A 20934-nucleotide genomic window follows, 5' to 3' on the forward strand; every position below is an offset into this window, starting at 1 on the left:
TAAAAGAATAGAAGAAAGGATTTCATCAGAAGGCTAGCAAGGAAAAAAAAGGGATGGAATGATAATAAAATCTTGTGACTGACCAGAGAGTCTGAGACAGCCAGACTGGGATTGGCCATTAATTAGAAACAACTACATGAGACCAATCCCAGATGCACCTGTTACATTCCACAGCAGCAGATAACCATTGTTTACATTTCATTTCTGAGGCCTCTCAGCTTCTCAGGAGAAAAAATCCCAGCAAAAGGAGTTTTCATAAAATATATCTGTGACAGGGATGATGTTGATATCGAGTCCCACAGAGCACAAAGCACCAGGACTCACTCTCACTCAGAAGGCTGTTTACACTTATTTATTGAAGCAACATGTTGCTTTTATAGTTTTACAAGATGTTTACATTTACTTAAGGAACACAGATGTTGCTGTAGAGCACCACACGGTGCAAGCACCAAGACTCAGATCAGAAGGCTGTATAAGGGGGCGTTTATTAAAGCAACATGTTGCCTTTGCCTTTATAGTTTTACAGGATATTTACATTTACTTAACAAACACATAACACTGCCCATTGGTTATAAGAAAGAAACAAAACTCTCAATAGGTGAAGAGGAGCCACGTCACTCTGTGAGCCAACTAAAACCAGATCTTTTGTCTCTTTCTACACATTGTCATGGTGATAGCCTTGATACCTTCCTTGGGAGAGATATGGGGCTTCCCTTATCTTCAGGCAGCCTTCACTGCCTCACAAGAACAGCACAAAAATGTCTTTTCCACACACATACACTGCCCATTTGGCATAAAGAAGAAACCAACCCTTCACTAGGTGAGAGGAGCCACGGCGCTGTGTAAGCCAACCACAGTCCAGATATTTCTCTTTCTTCGCATTGTCGTGATGATAGCGTTGGTAAAGACTCGGTGCCCGGCATTCCCTTCCCGCTGCTCACTGTCCCGGCCAGGCCCCCTGTCGTCGCGGGTCCCGCCCCGCTGTCCCGGTCCCACCCGGTCTCGTCCCGGGCCGCGCTCCGCTGTCCCGGTCCCACCCGGTCTCGTCCCGGGCCGCGCTCCGCTGTCCCCGGTCCCCCCCGGTCTCGTCCCTCTCTCATCCCGGTCCAGCCCGGTCTCGTCCCGCTCTCGTCCCGGTCCCCCCGGTCTCGTCCCGCTCTCATCCCGGTCCCACCCGGTTTCGTCCCGGGCCGCTCCCCGCTGTCCCCGCTCCCCCCCGGTCTCGTCCCGCTCTCATCCCGGTCCAGGCCCGGGCTCGTCCTCAGGCCCCGCCCCGTTGTGTCCCGGGCCCCGCCCCGTTGTGTCCCGGGCCCCGCCCCGTTGTGTCCCGGGCCCCGCCCCACTGGCCCCGGTCCCGCCCAGTCCTCACCCGGGCCCCGCCCCATCTCTCCCGGCCCCGCCCCTGCCCGTCACGGCGCCGTTTCCGGCGCGCCCCGGACGCGGCCGTGGCGGCCATGGCGGAGCTGGCGGCGGCGGAGGAGCTCGCCAAGCTCGAGTACCTGTCGCTGGTGTCCAAGGTGTGCACCGAGCTCGACAACCACCTGGGCATCAACGACAAGGACCTGGGTAAGCGGGGCGGCCGCGGCCTTCGGGCACCTCCGGGGCGCTCCGGTGAGCGGCGCGTTCCCGGGCAGAGGCCAGCATGAGGAGGGCCGTAGTGGCCCTTTCCGTGGGGTCGGATGTGTTTTGTAAAGGTGCTTTTCGAATATAGACATCAAAAACCATTATTTTTCCTCAAAAATACAATTTGTGAGCCTGAGGGAACGCTTTGGTCCCGGGAGAGCTGAGGAGAAGCTCCCCGGGCTTCTCCCCCCACAGGGACCCTGAGCTGCTTCTGCCCCCGCGTGCCCTCCTTGCTCTGCTTTTTACTTTACTAGTTCAATTTACTTTATGCTTTTCTCTCACAGCCGAATTTGTGATAAGTCTTGCCGAGAAGAATACCACGTTTGACTCGTTTAAAGCAATTCTCCTGAAGAATGGCGCTGAGTTCACTGTAAGTGACACCTGAACGTTGTCTGTGTTTTATTCTTGTCATGCTGTATTTTATAGAGCTTTCCATTAAAAAAAAAAAAGGTTGTGAGGAGGTTTTATTGAATTTCTTCAATTGGAAGACTACATGCTAATTAGCTTCTGATATTCCTGTCTCCCCTGTCTTCCTCTCCTTCATATTTTTTAAAAACTATTGTACTCTTTGAAAAAGCATCTTCCTGAGGACTCAAACTGCTTATTGTTATGTTGAGCATATAAAAATGGAAGAAACAACTTTTCATGAAGGCAGATGTTGTCGTAAGTCTTCTTATGATGCTTTTATGCTGTGTTTATTGATTCTTTAGGAATAACTCTATTTGGATTAAATAGGTGATTAAAATGATTAACAGAAAAGTCAACTAGATGAAATTATGATAATTATTTTTAGGTTCTTTTTAGGGCACGCACAAAGCCCAATGACAGTTTCTAAAAATCGACCTGCATCTTCAGAATTGAGCATTTTTTTGCCCTTCAATAAACCCTCACTAATGCCTTCTAACAGTGAAAGTGTTGCTGGCATTTCCTGAAGTATTTTATTAAATTTTTTTGTCAGGATTCCCTCATCAGTAACCTGCTACGTCTCATCCAGACAATGCGGCCTCCTCCAAAACCATCCACGAGCAAAGGTACGTGGGGTCAGTGCTCAGTGTGAGCTGAGTTTCTGTTTTCTGCTTTAGTTTTCTAATGCAAATCCTATTGTACCATGCATCCTGCTGTTTTTATTCTGAGTGTGCTGCTTAGAGTGTTCTGTATTTCAAATATTCACTAATAATCAGAATTTTCTTTGAAGGGAGGCAATGCAGTGTTCCTTGAATCTCTGTAAAAGCTGTATCAGCCTTTGCATTCAGATGGAAATTAAATTTTATATTTAGTTATAGAAAAAAATCAAGAGTGAGTTGTTGTAGCAGTTCTATTTTGTGTTTCATTGTGCTTTTTTTTTGTTTCTTTTTTTATCTCAAAATCAGAGGCAGTTGTCAAACCCAAATCAGAGAAAGAAAAGTTGAGGGAATTGTATCCAGCCCTTTGCAGGCCAGACAATCCCAACATCAGGGTAAGGTGGTCATTTCACATTTCTTTCGTGATTCTGTGAAAACTTCTAATTTTTTTTTTTTTTAGTTTCAGCCTTTTTTCTGTCTAATGCATGGATAAATGTGAACTTTGAGAGATGAAATGTGGAAAAGGTAGAAGGCTGGTGTTGCTGCACATTGTTGCAGAGAATAGCTGTTAGCAATTTGCCATGTTGATACTGTTTTGCAGAATATGTGGAAGATGAGTCTCTTGTGACATGAAATTTGTAGCCTGGCCTTCCTTACATAATGTTGAAAGTAACGATGTGTTACAAACTGATTAAATGTGTGGTATATTTAGAAGCTATGAGGGACTTGCATTTTTTATTTCTGTAACAATTTGAGGCATTGAGATGGAACTTTCTATTGCATAAAAGCAGAATTGTCTCAATATTGTGGCCAAATAGGGAGAGTCCTTTTTTCTTTATCTCACATTGAGCCTGATTTTTTAAATCTTGTATTCTTTCTAAATAGATACACGTATGCTGATAACTCTGTAGATTAATTCTTTGTGACAAGCTTTTTATCAGCCCTTTTGCAGAAAGAGGCATCAGTTTTCTGTCCTTGCAGAACATGCTGGATGAAGATGATGTGAAAGTGGCAGCTGATGCCCTGAAGGAGCTGGAAGCTCTGATGCCCAGTGCAGACAAGCAGAGCAAGCAGAGGAGCAGAGACCATCGGTAGGTGCCTGGTGTGTGTATGGGGGAATATCTTGGCTGCTCTCATTGCCTGAGGTGGAAATGCTCTGTGGGGTTGGAACTGGGGATGCTCTCATTGCCTGAGGTGGAAATGCACTGCAGAGGTGACATTGGGACTGCTCTCATTGCCTGAGGTGGAATTGGGGCTGCTGTCATTGCCTGAGGTGGAAATGCTCTGCAGAGATGGAACTGGGGCTGCTCTCATTGCCTGAGGTGGAAATGCTCTGCAGAGGTGGCATTGGGGCTGCTCTCATTGCCTGAGGTGGAAATGCTCTGCAGAGGTGGCATTGGGGCTGCTCTCATTGCCTGAGGTGGAAATGCTCTGCAGAGATGGAGTTGGGGCTGCTCTCGTTGCCTGAGGTGGAAATGCTCTGCAGTGGTGGCATTGGGGCTGCTCTCATTGCCTGAGGTGGAAATGCACTGTGGGGATGGAACTGGGGCTGCTGTCATTGCCTGAGGTGGAAATGCACTGCGGGGATGGAACTGGGGCTGCTGTCATCTCCACTGCAGAGATGGAATTTTGGTTTGTTAGGGTGAAGAAAAGGAAGAGGAGCCGGAGCCGTAGCAGGGACAGGAAGCGGAGGCACCGATCGCGCTCCAGGTCCCGTTCCAGGACCTGGGACAGGAACAGAGGAAAATCCAGATACAGATCAAGGAGCAGGAGTTGGAGCCCCAGTAAGGAGCGCAGGGATCGGGACAAATACCTTGAGAAGAGCCATGAGAGGTGGAGGGACAAGCACATAGACCGACCACCAGCTGAGGAGCCTTCCATTGGGGACATCTACAATGGCAAAGTCACCAGCATCATGCAGTTTGGGTGCTTTGTGCAGCTGGAAGGACTGAGGTACCCTTTGATGTTTCCTAGAGATCTGGGGTATTCTCTGGGTTCCCCAGAGGGAGGAGGAATTGAGAATCTGACTCCATGTTCTTAGAAGGCTAATTTGTTATTTTGTGATCTATATTATATTAAAGAATGATATACTATACTATACTAAAGAATAGAGAAAGGATATTTATAGAAGGCTTAACGAGATAGTGATGAAAAACTTGTGACTCTTTCCAGAGCCTCCACACAGCTGGGCTGTGATTGGTCATTAAGTCAAAACAATTCACATGAAACCAATAAAACAATGACCAGTTGGTAAACAATGTCCAAACGACATTCCAAAGCAGGAAAACACAGGAGAAGCAATCAGATAATTATTGTTTTCATTTTTCTCTGAGACTTCTCAGCTTCCCAGGAGAAGAAATCCTAGCAAAGGCATTTTTCAGAAAATATGACAGTGACATTGATCTGGTACTGCTTCAGCTCAGTTCTCTTTTCTGCTGGTACCTTAGAGATGTGGTGAAGGTACCAGCAGGAATTCTGGGCTTTGAAGGGATGTTTCAGAAAAATAAATTTGACAGTGGAGAATTATAAAATTCTCATTACAAAAAGCAGATTGTGGACATACACAGCCTGTTGACAGCCCTTCAGATCACTCAGAATCTATAGTAAAATCTGTTGCTGTCAGAGTAATAATGTGCCCCTTCCATGCCCCTCTGTTTCACTGCAGGAAACGTTGGGAAGGCTTGGTGCACATCTCAGAGCTGCGAAGAGAAGGACGGGTTGCCAACGTTGCTGATGTTGTGAGCAAAGGACAAAGAGTGAAAGTCAAAGTGTTGTCTTTTACTGGATCCAAAACCAGCCTGAGCATGAAGGTACAGTGCTAAAATTCTTAAAATGATGCCTCTTCTTGCTATTTTTCACTCTTTTTGATTGGAAACTAATGCATAACCATTCAGTTGGGAGTTAAAAACTAAGTTACCATTCTGTATTTAAGCAGCCTATTAATTTTTACACGTTTTCTCTAGTTTTGATGTAGTTTCTTGGCTTGACATGATATTAAAGAGGCAATTTCTTGGCTTGACATGATATCAAAGAGTCAAGGCAAACCTCAAGCTGTTGCTGTTTGTCTTCCTCTTTCAGTAGGAGAGAAGCTTTTAATTTTAAACTTAATCACTACTATTGCCAAGACAGAGAGTGTTCCATGCCTGAGGATGTTCTTAGCTGAAAAAACCCAAAAAGCCTACAAACCAGCATTTTTTGTGAATGGGCTGTTAATGGCAGAGTTAATAGATAAGGAGAAGTGTAGAGCTGATTGATTAACTAATCCATCTGATACAGGATTGTGGTGGTGTTCACAGGGGTCCCAGGATGAGGGAAGAGATGAGAATCTTGACTCCATGTTTCAGAAGACTGATTTATTATTTTATGATATACATTATATTAAAAGAAAATGATATATTAAAATTATACCAAAAGAATAGAAGAAAGGATTTCATCAGAAGGCTAGCAAGGGATAGAGAGGAATGATAATAAAATTTTGGGACTGACCAGAGAGTCTGAGACAGCTGGACTGGGATTGGCCATTAATTAGAAACAACCACATGAGACCAATCACAGATGCACCTGTTGCATTCCACAGCAGCAGATAATCATTGTTTACATTTCATTTCTGAGGCCTCCCAGCTTCCCAGGAGAAAAAAAAAATTGTAGCAAAAGTATTTTTCATAAAATATGTCTGTGACACAGGATGTTGATCAAGACACTGGGGAGGACCTGAACCCAAACCGTAGGAGGAACCTGGTTGGAGAAACCAATGAGGAGAGCTCCATGAGGAACCCAGACAGACCCAGCCACCTGTCCCTGGTGAGCGCCCCCGAGGTGGAGGACGACAGCCTGGAGAGGAAACGCCTCACCCGCATCTCTGACCCCGAGAAATGGGAGATAAAACAGGTCTGTGCTGCCCTCAGGGCAATGGGATAAAGGTGGTGAAGTTGTCAGGGGGTTTAATGAGCTGGAATACAGCTCCTGGATTGTGTAACTTGCTCATTAACTTGGAATTGCTGGTTTCTGATCTGGGATTGTTTAGTTGGGGTTTAGAGTAACAGAAGGATGGCTTGGTCAGAGGCTGGGTGAGGATACAGGATGCAGAACCATTCCTTTGTTCCCGTTTTGTGGGATCTCAGCACCTCAGGACTGATGTGCAGAGTGACTGAGACCACCCTTGGGCGGCTCAGGAGTCCTGGAATGTTGCCAGAAGTGTCTGGTGGCTGGACTTTGATCCTGCATGGGAGACAACACCTGTATGAGGATGGGACGATTTCACTGGGGTGAATGGTGAAGGGATGGGTTAATTAGAGAGAAACACAGGGTTTAGAATTTCTGTACAGGAGGGTTTAGAGAAGTAAGATGGAGGAATTGGGGCGTGTCCTGTCCTTCTTCTTCTTCTTCTTGGCCTCCATCTTCTGTGGTGATGTTGGCACTTTGGGATTGGTTATTACTAAAAGTGCACTGCTAAATAAGGGTAAAAGGTATTGGGGAAAATTGATAAATATTGTATACGTAATTTTGAGTATAAAGATAGGTGACCGCCCCGGGGGCTCTCAGTGTGCTCATGGCTGGCTGCTGTGCAGACCTCTGTTGAGCTGAGAGAAAATCTTTTAGATAAACAACTAATAAACACCGAGACCAAGAAAGAACCTGAAGTCTCTTCTTGTCCTTGGAAGCGTGGGCTGTCCTAGGCCACCCCGGGCCTTTCCAGGTCATTTAAACAGCTGAGAAACTGACATTGTTTTACAGGAATGGGGTTAGAACTGACTCATAGTCATGAGTTATGTTCATTCATGAGGACATATTCATGGTGTATTCATTCTGTTCCCAGATGATTGCAGCTAATGTGCTTTCCAAGGAAGAGTTCCCTGACTTTGATGAGGAGACTGGGATTCTTCCTAAAGTGGATGATGAAGAAGGTAATATTTCCCAGCAGTCTTATTCTTGTAAATTCCTTGTCTTTCTGGATGTATTTTGATTCAAAAATATATTGATGATAGAAGTAACTATAAAGCATCACACAGTTTGCTATCATCTTTATATTTGGAACTAGGGTTCTTCTGGCTGTGTTATTAGTGGCATTTGGATGTGCCCTGTCTGTGCATTTTATTTGCAGTGTTTTCACTTTTAAAACTCCTAAGGAGTTTTAAGAATTTCTTTAATATTCTAAGGAGTTTCAAAATATTATAAGGAGTTTTAAGAATATCTTTAATATTCTAAGGAGTTTCAAAATATTATAAGGAGTTGCAAGAATATCTTTAATATTCTAAGGAGTTTTTCAATATTACAAGGAGTTTTAAGAATATCTTTAAGAATACACAGGAAGCATTATTTGAAGAGGCACTTCAATGTACCCAGAAGATGTTTGATTTTTTTCTGTAACAATTGTCACTTGTGAATTTTAGATGAGGATCTTGAGATTGAGCTAGTTGAAGAGGAGCCACCATTTCTTCGAGGTCACACTAAACAGAGCATGGATATGAGTCCCATTAAAATAGTAAAGGTAAGAGACTTCCAGGGCTAAAACCAATGTACTTGATTAAATGATATAAGTATTTAGGAATTTAATAACCTGTTTCCCACCTGCTCATTACTGAGAGCCCTGAAAAACATAACCACTGAACTCCTTCCAAATAAAGCTGGGTTCTAACTTAACTGGTGACTCTCAAGTGGAATAATGGAACTGAAATGCCATTTTACATAGGTGTGTTAGAACAAAGTTTCTCTGATCTGCTTTTTCTTATGTTTTGAAAGTAGAAAGTAGTAAAGAAATATTTTCATTGGTTGTGCCTGTAATCTTTCTGACTGGGCACTGTAAGGATGCTCCATATTAGTTATAACTATAAAAATTCATGAGGCCAGCCTGATGGAAATACCCTGGAAATCTAATGATCAAAATTTAACATTTAAAAAGCATTTTTAGAAGATGTTCCTAAAGAAAAGTTATATTGAAGGTGAAGGAATGGTAGTGCTTGAAGTCTTTTCTTGTTGCTCTGCAGAACCCAGATGGTTCCCTGTCCCAGGCTGCCATGATGCAAAGTGCTTTAGCTAAAGAGAGGCGAGAGCTGAAACAAGCCCAGAGGGAAGCAGAGATGGATTCCATCCCCATGGGCCTCAACACACACTGGGTGGATCCTCTCCCTGATGGTATGTTTGAGCACAGCTGAACTGTGCCTTTTTTGTGCTGCTCCAGCAACACAGGAGAGATGTCTTGATGCTGTGTTTGTCTGCCACACTTTAAAAGTGAGTCAAAACAAAAATGCTTTTCCACTGAAATGGAAATAGGAATGTCAGGGGAAGTGTCCAGTGTAAAAGTGGGGGTATCCACTTGGAAACTTAAAAACATTTAAGCACACACAGAATAGAAGGCCTGGATGATGGAGCAGTTGGAGCAGGATCATCAGGGTCTGTGCTGTGTGAATCTGGGTGTGTAAATGATGGAATTGTTTCTTTTCTAGTGGATGGAAGACAAATAGCTGCAAACATGAGAGGTATTGGGATGATGCCAAATGATATCCCAGAGTGGAAGAAACATGCATTTGGTGGCAACAAAGCTTCTTATGGTAAGAAGACCCAGCTTTCCATCATTGAACAGAGAGAGAGTCTCCCAATCTTCAGACTCAAGGAGCAGCTGATACAAGTAAGACTCATGAAAAGGCATTCTTGTTTGAGCAAGCAGTAATTTAAAATAAATACTCTTGGTTTAGCTTTTTGATAGGTCAATAGCCAGCTGATAATTTTAAGTGCAGAACTTTAGCTCACAATATGTATTTTAAAGTATTATATATATATAAATGTATATTTTATGAGGTTCCAGATATTTACTAATGTAAGTCAAAATTGATACTAAGATCATGTGAGTAAGTCAGCTGAGCACTTAAACAGGTTGCTGACTTGATCAATAGGAACATGATTTTTATTCTGAGTTAACTGAAGCAAAAGCAAGAGCTGCTCAATCTAGTCCCAGATAGCCCATGCTATTTTGTTTGGCTTGTTTTGATTTAAAAAAAAAAATTAACAAGTGTATGTTTTCTGATCTTTTCTAGGCTGTGCATGACAACCAGATTCTGATTGTTATTGGAGAGACAGGATCTGGGAAAACAACCCAGATTACCCAGTACCTGGCTGAGGCAGGATATACCTCAAGAGGGAAGATTGGATGTACTCAGCCTCGCAGAGTGGCTGCAATGTCTGTTGCAAAGAGGGTGTCAGAGGAATTTGGTTGCTGCTTGGGACAAGAGGTGAATTTCAATGTTGAAGAACATGCCAAAATAATCATGAAAAGTAGGAAAAATCAGTGTTGGAGCTGGTTGTCTTGTGTATCCATTTGTCTGTTCCCTGTGAGCTGTAAAGTGAATTTGTGGAATAATCAAACTGGGGGTTAATGAGGCTGATAATTGTGTAACTTCTATTTCTGTGCAACTCTTCCCTCCAGGTTGGCTACACCATTAGATTTGAAGACTGCACCAGCCCTGAGACTGTCATCAAATACATGACAGATGGGATGTTACTGAGGGAGTGCCTGATAGACCCAGATCTCACCCAGTATGCCATCATCATGCTGGATGAGGCCCATGAGAGGACCATCCACACTGATGTGCTCTTTGGGCTCCTGAAGAAGGTAATACAGCCTGGATTTTTACTGCTTTCAGTGTGGGGAGGAAAGTGTGGCATTTTCAGGGTCCCCAGGATGAAGGAGGAATTGAGAATCTGACTCCGTGTTCTTAGAAGGGTAATTGATTATTATATTGTGTTACATTACATTACATTACATTACATTACATTACATTACATTACATTACATTACATTACATTACATTACATTACATTACATTACATTACATTACATTACATTACATTACATTATGCCATATTGTGCCATATTATATTTTTGTGCCATATTATATTATATTATGCTATATATATTACATTATGCTATATATATTACATTATGCTATATATATTACATTATGCTATATATATTACATTATGCTATATTATATTACATTATGCTATATTCTATTACATTATGTTGTATTACATTATGTTGTATTACATTATGTTGTATTACATTATGTTGTATTACATTATGTTGTATTACATTATGTTATGCTATATTTTGTTATGCTAGATTTTATTATATTATGCTATATTTTATTATATTATGCTAGATTATATTATGCTATATCACATCACATTATATTATATCATATCACATCACATTATATCACATCACATTATATCATCATGCTATATCACATTATATCATGCTATACTAAACTATACTAAAGAATAGAGAAAGGTTACAGACAGAAGGCCACAAAAAAGGATAATGAGAACTCCTGGCTCCTCAGAGCCTTGACACAGCCTGACCCTGATTGGCCATTAAGTTAAAACAATTCACATGTTGGATAAACAATCTCCAACCACATTCCAAACCAACACAACACAGGAGAAGCTGAGGTTTCTCATCTTCCCAGGAGAAAATCCTGGGGAAGGGGATTTTTCCAGAAAATGTGACAGTGACAGGAGAGCACAGGCAAAGGGGAAGTCACACAATTTAGGTTCATACATGTGCTTCAAGAGCAAATGTTCTTAAGGGTTTATGGTCTGAATCTTGGTGAAATGAGCCTCTGTGTGGAGGCAGAGCAAGCAAAATGCAGCAGAACAATGAGAATTTGCCATCCTGGATGTTCATAATGGTGGATGAACAGGGGAGTGTTCTTGCTTTGCTCATCCTGCTCTACCAAAAGCTTTCTTGTGATAATGTTGCTGAGGGAGGCTTCAAATAGGACCTCAGGGGTCAATTTTCTGAAATTCTGGTACTGGGATGAGCTGCCCCTCTACTCAGATGTTAAAACACCTTTTATTACTGGTTGTATTTGTCTGATTTTAGTCAATCCATATTTTGATAGTTCCAAAGGCAATAAATGACTCGAGACCTTTGTTCTCCTGCAGACAGTGCAGAAACGGCAGGACATGAAGCTGATAGTGACATCAGCAACTCTGGATGCTGTGAAATTCTCTCAGTATTTCTATGAAGCACCAATCTTCACAATTCCTGGCAGAACATACCCAGTAGAAATTCTTTACACAAAAGAGCCAGAGACAGATTATTTGGATGCCAGCCTGATTACAGTGATGCAGATCCATTTAACAGAGCCACCAGGTGAGTAGAAAATGGTCTTGAGTTATTGGTGATTTAAAGATCTCTGAGCAAGATATTTGTATGAATCATGGATCATGTTAGTAATGTGAGCAAAATGCTCTTTCTTGTTTTTAAATACAGTAACTAAAATGCTGAAAATTTTGGGTGAAAGACTGAAGTTTGTTGCCTTTGGCTAAGAGTTGCTAGCAAAAGTTGGGGATCCTCAGCGATGGAAAACATGAGGAATGAAAATATGGAAATGCAGGAGTTGTAATGAACAGAATTGATTCTGTGGATGTTTTGATTTACTTCCTGTGTAGGTGACATTTTGGTCTTTCTGACTGGCCAGGAAGAGATTGACACTGCCTGTGAAATCCTCTATGAGAGGATGAAATCTCTAGGACCTGATGTTCCAGAGTTAATTATCCTGCCAGTGTACTCAGCTTTGCCCAGTGAAATGCAGACCAGGATCTTTGACCCAGCCCCACCAGGGAGCAGAAAGGTAATTTCATCTTTGTTCCCTGTCATCTTCTGCTGATATATTTTAATAGTGGGGTGTATTACAGTGCTTAAAGGATAAACTTTTTGGGGAAAAGATTATTTACAGCTAAGAGCATATTTTTGATTGTATGCATCTCAAGTTATCTAAGCCTTTCAACACATGTAAAAATATCAGGTGGAGCAAACCTCTGTGTGGAATGTTCTTGGTGTGTTATTTAATGGATACTAACTTCAGTTAATCTAAAGATCTAAAATCTAAATGCAGTTCCTGTTGGATGGAGATAAATTTCCTACCAAGCAGCTAGTGAATATCTAGAGTACATTCTAAGGGAGATTTTTCTCTGAATACAGGCTGTGTCTGAGTGATAGGTAAAAAAATCTCCCTGAAGTCAGTGCAGTCTTGCTTTGAATTGTGGATTTTTTCATGCTCTTTTCCCTTTTTGCCCAAACTTTAAACAAAGGTAGATACTTAAAACCTGTCCATCTTTGTGGATAACATCTCCTTCTGTTCCCTGTGAGCACATTTCTCCTTTCTACATTAAGTGACAGTGGTTGCATTTGTAACAAACTGCTCATATTACACCAGAGGGTGAAGTTGGGTGGTGGGGTTGTCTTGGCAGCCTGACACAGAGCTGCTGCTGACTCAAACTGTGATTTGCAGGTTGTCATTGCCACCAACATTGCAGAGACATCTCTGACTATTGATGGAATATATTATGTGGTTGATCCTGGCTTTGTGAAGCAGAAAGTTTATAACTCCAAGACTGGAATTGACCAGCTGGTGGTGACACCAATTTCCCAGGTAGGTATTCTGTGTTTGGCTTTCCCCATGGGTGTTGTGTGTCTTGCCAGTGTGGCATCCAAGCACAGGTGAGCAAAATGAGGCAATGATAAACCCACATTACTGATAGCTCCCTGAATCTATGTGTGCAGAATACATACTTCCCTGTGGTGTATTGAAAGTCAAGTAAAATTGTGAATAACTATTCTATTCTATTCTATTCTATTCTATTCTATTCTATTCTATTCTATTCTATTCTATTCTATTCTATTCTATTCTATTCTATTCTATTCTATTCTATTCTATTCTATTCTATTCTATTCTATTCTATTCTATTCTATTCTATTCTATTCTATTCTATTCTATTCTATTCTATTCCTGGTTTTATTTCACTTGTTTTCAAGCACAAGTGAGCAAAATGAGAAAACTATAAACCCACATTTGTGATAGCTCCCTGAATCTATGTGTGCAGAATACATACTTCCCTGTGGTGTATTGAAAGTCAAGTAAAATTTTGAATAACTATTTTATTTTATTTTATTTTATTTTATTTTATTTTATTTTATTTTATTTTATTTTATTTTATTTTATTTTATTTTATTTTATTTTATTTTATTTTATTTTATTTTATTTTATTTTATTTTATTTTATTTTATTCTTCACCTGGTTTTATTTCACTTGTTTTCAAGCACAAGTGAGCAAAATGAGAAAACTATAAACCCACATTTCTGATAGCTCCTTGGAGCTGTGCCTACAGAAGACATACTTCCCTTCCAATACTTCCCTTTCCCCTGAAAGCCTTTCTGTCCACACAAGTAAAATTGTGAATAACCATTTTATTTTACTTGTTTTCACCTGGTTTCATTTCACTTGTTTTCAAGCACAAGTGAGCAAAATAAGACAATGATAAACCCACATTTCTGATAACTTCCTGAGGCTGTGCCTACAGATTACATACTTCATGTTGTATTGAAAGCCTTTCTATAAATACAGGTAAAATTGTGAGTAACCATTTTATTTTACTTGTTTTCACCTGGTTTCATTTCACTTGTTTTCAAGCACAAGTGAGCAAAATGAGACAATGATAAACCCACATTTCTGATAACTCCCTGAGACTGTGCCTACAGATTACATACTTCATGTTGTATTGAAAGCCTTTTTATCCATACAAGTAAATTTACAAGTAAATTTGTGAATAACCATTTTATTTGACTTGTTTTCACCTGGTTTTATCTCACTTGTTTTCAACCACAAGTGAGCAAAATGAGACAATGATAAACCCACATTTCTGATAGCTCCTTGAGTCTGTGCCTATTGAAAGCCTTTTTATAAATACAGGTAAATTTGTGAATGACCATTTTATTTAACTTGTTTTCACCTGGTTTTTTGTACCTGTTCCCTTGTTCTCTTTAGGCTCAAGCCAAGCAGCGTGCAGGCAGGGCTGGCAGAACAGGCCCAGGGAAATGCTACAGGCTGTACACAGAACGTGCATACAGGGATGAGATGCTGACCACCAACGTGCCTGAAATCCAGAGAACAAATTTGGCCAGCACAGTGCTCTCCCTGAAGGTGGGTATTTCACCAGCTTGTAGCAAGCCAGCCTGCTAAGTGTGTCAATAAATGAGTTTCTGCCTTTGAGTCTCAGGAAGTAGTGCTGTAATTTTAGATTTAGTGAACAGAGGTAGTTTGGAAGGGAGATTTCAACAAAAGCAATTCTCAGGCATTGGGCTTGCTCCTGTGTTTTTTATTGAGGGTTATTCTGTTGGATAGCCAGCTAAATGATGAGCTTCAGCTGCATGGAACAGTTAGTTGCAGGAGGTAGGAGAAACAGAAATCTCCAGCAGTAGCACTTCCTTTGTAGGGGACCTTTACATTGTTGACAGATGAGATAAATTGTTTTAGAGTGAGTTTGGAGCTGCAAACCTGGGCAAGTCTAAGTGTGTACCATCCCTCTGGAGGTCTGTGAGCTGGATTAACACAGTCACAGCTGGGAGAGCTGCTGCCATTCCCCTTCCTGGGAGCACACCTGAAGTCCTGTGGAGCTGTCAGGCCACTCTGCTTTACAAGACACAATCCCAAAAGCAGCATTCAGCTTCTGTTTCTCCTCAACTGAATCATGTTGCTTGAGGGGTGTGTGGAACAGAGCAGAAAGCTGAGCAGTGCAGGAATGCCATGGCCAGTGCTCCTTATTTCAGGTGCAGGAAGGCAGCTGTGCATTCATACCTGCAGTCAGGATAAGCACATGAGGCTAGAGCTGCCCAAAGTTGTGTAGTGCTTCTCTATTTGCTGTTACATCTCAGGCTGGAGTTTGTTGCTTTCCTTCTGAATGATTTAACTTGGTTTTTCTCCCATCCCTCCCAGGCTATGGGCATCAATGATTTGCTGTCCTTCGACTTCATGGATGCTCCCCCAATGGAAACTCTGATCACAGCCATGGAGCAGCTCTACACCCTGGGAGCTCTGGATGATGAGGGGCTGCTCACTCGGCTTGGACGTAGGGTAGGCAGAATAAAATCCCTCTTAGCATTCTTGGTTTGCTTTTGCTGTCACTCTCTTGTAGTTTTTGGTAGCTTTTCATTTACCACAGCTCTGCTGTACCTTCTGTTTTTTAAGGTACCTTAAAAAGATACCTTTAAAAGTGCCTTCTACTTTTTTAAAATACCTTCTGCTTTTTCAAAGTACCTTCTGCTTTTTAAAGAGCAACTAGTGTTTCTTTTTATTCATAAATTTACATTTATTAATGTCTAAAAACTTCCTGTAAGTATTGGGATATTCTTGTGATAGTGAATACAGACAAATAATTTGCTTCATGTTGAGTGAAGTGATTGTGGATCAAGCTCACCTCTTTGCAAAATAAATATGTGAGAAAGGGCATTGCTTTGTTTTGCACTGAGAAGACTGGAGATTTTTCACAGAATGCCTGGAAATATTTTTCTTGCAGATGGCAGAATTCCCCCTGGAGCCTATGCTGTGTAAGATGTTGATCATGTCAGTGCACCTGGGGTGCAGTGAGGAGATGCTGACAATTGTGTCCATGCTGTCTGTGCAGAATGTGTTCTACAGGCCAAAGGTGAGCAGCTGAGCCAGAGGCAGCAGTGTTACAGTCTTGGTGTGAAAGCTTCAGGGGTTAGGAGTGAGCATATTTCCCTAAAGAAACTTGTAATTTGGTCAGAACATTTGCCTGTGCAAATGTTCCTTTTCATGTAAGGGCCCGTAGCTGAGCTGTTGGTAGTTTCTTTGCAGATGGGAAGTGAAAAGTCTTAAAATTGCTCCTGTGTGGTTGTGTTCACAGGGAAGAGATGAGAATCTTGACTCCATGTTTCAGAAGGCTGATTTATTGTTTTATGATATATATATATATTATATTAAAACTATACTAAAAGAATAGAAGAAAGGATTTCATCAGAAGGCTTGAAAGGAATGGAATGATAATAAAATCTTGTGACTGACCAGAGAGTCTGAGCCAGCTGACTGTGATTGGCCATTAATTAAAACCAACCACACGAGACCAATCACAGATGCACCTGTTGCATTCCACAGCAGCAGATAATTATTGTTTACATTTCATTTCTGAGACCCCCCCAGCTTCTCAGGAGAAAAAATCCTGTCAGAAGGATTTTTCATAAAATATGTCTGTGACACTCTTGCATTTCCCAACAAACACACACACCCAAAACCAAGTCAGTCCCAGCTCTGCAGTTCAGATTGCCTTTGAATTTTCAGAAAGTATATCTTCATGGCACCTCTATCCTATGCTGCTTTCTTTAAAGTCAGTAGGTAAAACAGGCTCTGCTGTGGTGGGATCAGGTTTGTCTTGGATCCATTACTTTTTCAGGGTAGTTAACTTCAGTTCTGATCTATGTAACTGCAGCATTTGATTAATGTTTTATGTGCAGATGGGAGAGGTGTGTGAATCACCAGGCTCAAACTACTGCTTCACAGTTCTTGATGAATTACTGAAAGAATTTGTAGAGCAGTTAGAAAACCAGTTAGTGCAGTGTGTGCATATGCTTCCTGCAGTATAAATGAGCCATTTACTTTGATGTGTTCTTTCAAAAATAGGGACTGAAATTGAAAAAACACTCTGTGTTGTCTTAATCTGTTACTATTATATTTTTTGAAAAATCCCTTCACCAGGATTTTTTTTTTCTGGGAAGCTGAGAAACTTCAGAGAAAAAGAAAAAAATTTATTTTATTTGTTTCTTCATGTTTTGTTGCTTTGGAATGTAGTTTAGAAATTGTTTATCCAATATGTGAATTGTTTTTACTTAATGACCAATCACAGCCTAGCTATGTCAGGACTCTGGAGAGTCATGAGTTTTTGATTAGTATCTTGTTAAACTTTCTGTCTGTTTCTCTATTCTTTAGTGTAGTTTTAGTATAGTAAAATGTAATATGATATGATATAGTATGAAATATAATATAATATAATATAATATAATATAATATAATATAATATAATATAATATAATATAATATAATATAGTATAATATAGTATATTATAATATAATATAATATAGTATAATATAATATAATATTTCTAAAAACATGAACATGAATATTTCTAAAAACATTTTCTTCCTGCCATGGGGGACCCCAAAAATACCACATTAATCCTGTATCATTATCATGATAGGTTTAAAATGATAGGTAAAAATGATATGAATGACAAGGAGCTGTGTCATCCTTATTGTCCAGGGATTTTCTCCAGGATGTAGATATCTTATATATTGATGGATATTTTATGTGTTAGGATAAACAAGCACTTGCTGATCAAAAGAAAGCCAAGTTCCATCAAACAGAAGGTGACCACCTCACTCTGCTGGCTGTGTACAATTCCTGGAAGAACAATAAGTTTTCAAATCCTTGGTGCTATGAAAATTTCATCCAGGCTCGTTCCTTGCGCCGGGCTCAGGACATTCGCAAGCAGATGTTGGGCATCATGGACAGGTGAGCACATCAGGGAGGGACAAGTTCTGACTATGTGGTGTTGGGAAGGATGAAAGTTTGACAAGAAGGTCTCATAGATCTGTATGCTTAGCAGAAAGATTTTGGAACGTAGAGTTTGATGAAAGGATAGAGATGGAAGCAAGTTTTGATAGAGAAGAAAAGAATTGCTGAATTGCTGAGCCAGTCTTACTGGATAACCAAGGAGGCAAAGGGTGTGTTGGTTAGAAGGGGTTTTTATGGCTTAGAGCAAAAGATAAACTTAATTCAAAGCAGAAGATGTTTTTACCAAGCAGAAAGATAGCACAGGCAAAGAAGGCAGCAAAGTTGCAAGCAGAAAAAAGGTCTCAGAATTTTCCACTGCGAGAAAACTGAAAAACAACTTCTAGCTTAAACTGTAATGTACTGACTTTGAGTGATTGGAGAATAGCAACATGAATATGGTAATTACAGTAGTTATGATAGGCTAGAGATAAAAGTTAAGGTATAGATTGGTTCTGCTGTATGAAGATGCTCAGCAAAGAAAAGTCTATAATGCAATGTAACCAAAAGAAAAGTATAGAATGCATTGTAACCTAAAGAAAAATATATAATGCATTGTAACCTAAACCAAAGGGTCTCCAGGCCTGCCTGCAGCTGGAGCTGACAGCTATAGGTGCAGCTCTGTCACCCACAACTCTGGACTGCTGTAACTTCTTAGATGGAATAAACTGCATTTTGAAGAGCCACCTGGAGTCCCACATCTCTCGCTCAAGCTCTTACACTGTGTCTTCTGTTCTTACATTGTAATAGCTAAAGAAAATTTGCTAAACTGATCTTGGTAGCTGCATCCAAATTTGGAGAGCTCTAATCTTTTTGTCTCTGTCTCTTGTCTGGCAGGCATAAGCTGGATGTGGTGTCCTGTGGGAAGGCCACAGTTCGGGTCCAGAAGGCCATTTGCAGTGGCTTCTTCAGGAATGCAGCCAAGAAGGATCCCCAGGAAGGGTACAGGACACTCATTGACCAGCAGGTTGTCTACATCCACCCATCCAGTGCTCTCTTCAACAGGCAGCCTGAATGGTAAGGAAGGCAAGAGCATGGGATTTCCTGTTTCTCCTCAGACTTTATAAAGAGAAAGTTGTGGTGTGTGGAGTACAGATCTGAGCAGAGCCTCCTGACTCCTTAGCAATGAGAAAAGTTTCAAGTCTGATTTTGTCTCTTTCTGCTGCTGAGTGTGACTGTTCAGAGGGGTCTGAGGCTGAGGGAAGACATGAGGATCTGACTCCACGTTTCAGAAGGCTGATTTATTATTTTATGTTATATATTATATTAAAATGATACAAAAAAAGAATAGAAGAAAGGATTTCATCAGAAGGCTGGCTAAGAATAGAAAAAGAAAGAATGATAACAAAGGCTTGTGGCTCGGACAGAGAGTCAGAACTAGCTGACTGTGATTGGCCATTAATTAGAAACAACCCCATGAGACCAATCACAGATGCACCTGTTGCATTCCACAGCAGCAGATAACCATTGTTTACATTTTATTCCTGAGGTCTCTCAGCTTCTCAGGAGAAAAAATCCTAATGAAAGGATTTTTCATAAAAGATGTCTGTGACAGCTGAGCTTAGTGCCTGTGCAGAGATGAGACTGACTTTTGGAGCCAGGGCCAGGCCTGAAGTTGTAATTGTTTCTTTATTGTGGAAGGGGGTTTAAAACACTGGGTGTTGAAGAGGGAGAGAGCATTGTTTTAAATGGGATGGAGGAGTTCTGTGCTGAAGAGTAGCTGTGAAGTAGGAGGAGGAAAATAAATAATTTCAGATCCTTCTAGTGAACAGAGGTAGTTTGGAAGAGAGAGTTCAACAAAAGCAATTCTCAAGCACTGGGCTTACTCAGTCCTTTATCCAGAGGGATAACTCTTCTGGATGGTTCTTCTGGAGCTTAAAAGGAGCAAGCTTAGCTCCTCCAGCCCTTTCCTTGTTGCTTCTTGTTTGCAAAAACCGATTTTCAGAATCCTGTCCCTTTTGCCAGGGTGGTGTATCACGAGCTGGTGCTGACCACCAAGGAGTACATGAGGGAGGTGACAACCATCGATCCTCGCTGGCTGGTGGAGTTTGCCCCAGCTTTCTTCAAGGTCTCTGACCCAACCAAGCTGAGCAAGCAGAAGAAGCAGCAGAGGCTGGAGCCCCTCTACAACCGCTACGAGGAGCCCAACGCCTGGAGGATCTCCCGCGCCTTCCGCCGGCGCTGAGCTCAGCTCCCTGCTGGATCTGCTGCTCTCCTCCTGTGGGATGGGGGCTTCTGCACTGCTGCCACTGTCCTGGGGGACAGACACCCCCGTGCAGCTCAGCTTGGGCAGAGCAGGAGCTCAGGGGGCAGCCCAGATGTGCTGCAGCTGCACAGCCTCTCACGAGTGGGTCTTGGAGCACTTTAGTGATTCCCCTTTTGAGAGACAAAATCTAAGACCCAGGAGTCTGGGCATTGAGCTAAACAACACAAAAAAATGGTGAACTGGTTGTTCATCTTTCAAGAGGCAAAATCTAAGACTCAGGAGTCTGGGTGAACTGAGCTGAAATTTTCAGCTTCCCCTTTAGATATTCCCCTTTTGAGAGAGAAAATCTAAGACCCAGGAGTCTGGGTACTGAGCTGAACGACACAAAAAATGGAGATTTAAAGCTGATTGTTCACCTTTCAAGAGGCAAAATCTAAGACTCAGGAGTCTGGGTACTGAGCTAAACAACACAGAAAAATGGTGATTTAGAACTGGTTGTTCTCTTTTCAAGAGGCAAAATCTAAGACTCAGGAGTCTGGGTGAACTGAGCTGAAATTTTCAGCTTCCCCTTTTGAGAGACAAAATCTAAGACCCAGGAGTCTGGGTACTGAGCTAAACAACACAAAAAAATGGTGATTT

General features: G+C 41.4%; 1 protein-coding gene across 4 annotated transcripts; it reads left to right on the plus strand.

Moving 5' to 3' along the window:
- Nucleotides 1-1453: 1453 nt before the first annotated feature.
- On the plus strand, nucleotides 1454-20934 carry DHX8 (DEAH-box helicase 8). 4 transcript variants are annotated; one of them, XR_009115670.1, is made up of 24 exons: nucleotides 1454-1566; nucleotides 1908-1993; nucleotides 2582-2654; nucleotides 2994-3079; nucleotides 3666-3775; nucleotides 4326-4637; nucleotides 5350-5494; nucleotides 6369-6572; nucleotides 7501-7588; nucleotides 8075-8172; nucleotides 8669-8816; nucleotides 9128-9309; nucleotides 9716-9910; nucleotides 10105-10290; nucleotides 11628-11838; nucleotides 12138-12319; nucleotides 12980-13120; nucleotides 14513-14668; nucleotides 15461-15598; nucleotides 16041-16169; nucleotides 17854-18050; nucleotides 18927-19106; nucleotides 20055-20495; nucleotides 20743-20934. XR_009115670.1 is itself a non-coding variant. In XM_058041946.1 (23 exons), the coding sequence occupies exons 1-23, from the start codon at nucleotides 1455-1457 to the stop codon at nucleotides 20272-20274; spliced, it is 3579 nt and encodes a 1192-aa protein (XP_057897929.1). In that variant the 5' UTR covers nucleotide 1454; the 3' UTR covers nucleotides 20275-20762. The 4 variants fall into 4 exon arrangements, 1 of the variants encoding a protein (XP_057897929.1); XR_009115671.1 differs by having other exon boundaries at nucleotides 20895-20932; XR_009115669.1 differs by having other exon boundaries at nucleotides 20055-20540; nucleotides 20700-20762.

Source organism: Melospiza georgiana, chromosome 28 (genome assembly GCF_028018845.1).
Source record: "Melospiza georgiana isolate bMelGeo1 chromosome 28, bMelGeo1.pri, whole genome shotgun sequence".
NCBI classification, from domain to species: Eukaryota; Metazoa; Chordata; class Aves; order Passeriformes; family Passerellidae; genus Melospiza; species Melospiza georgiana.

Bases quoted from the DNA above. Each gene is read 5' to 3' on its own strand.
- DHX8 (XM_058041946.1), top strand. From the start codon at position 1,455: ATGGCGGAGCTGGCGGCGGCGGAGGAGCTCGCCAAGCTCGAGTACCTG. The intron at 1,567-1,907 runs GTAAGCGGGGCG...TTTCTCTCACAG, and splicing joins CATCAACGACAAGGACCTGG to CCGAATTTGTGATAAGTCTT. The intron at 15,599-16,040 runs GTAGGCAGAATA...TTTTTCTTGCAG, and splicing joins TCACTCGGCTTGGACGTAGG to ATGGCAGAATTCCCCCTGGA.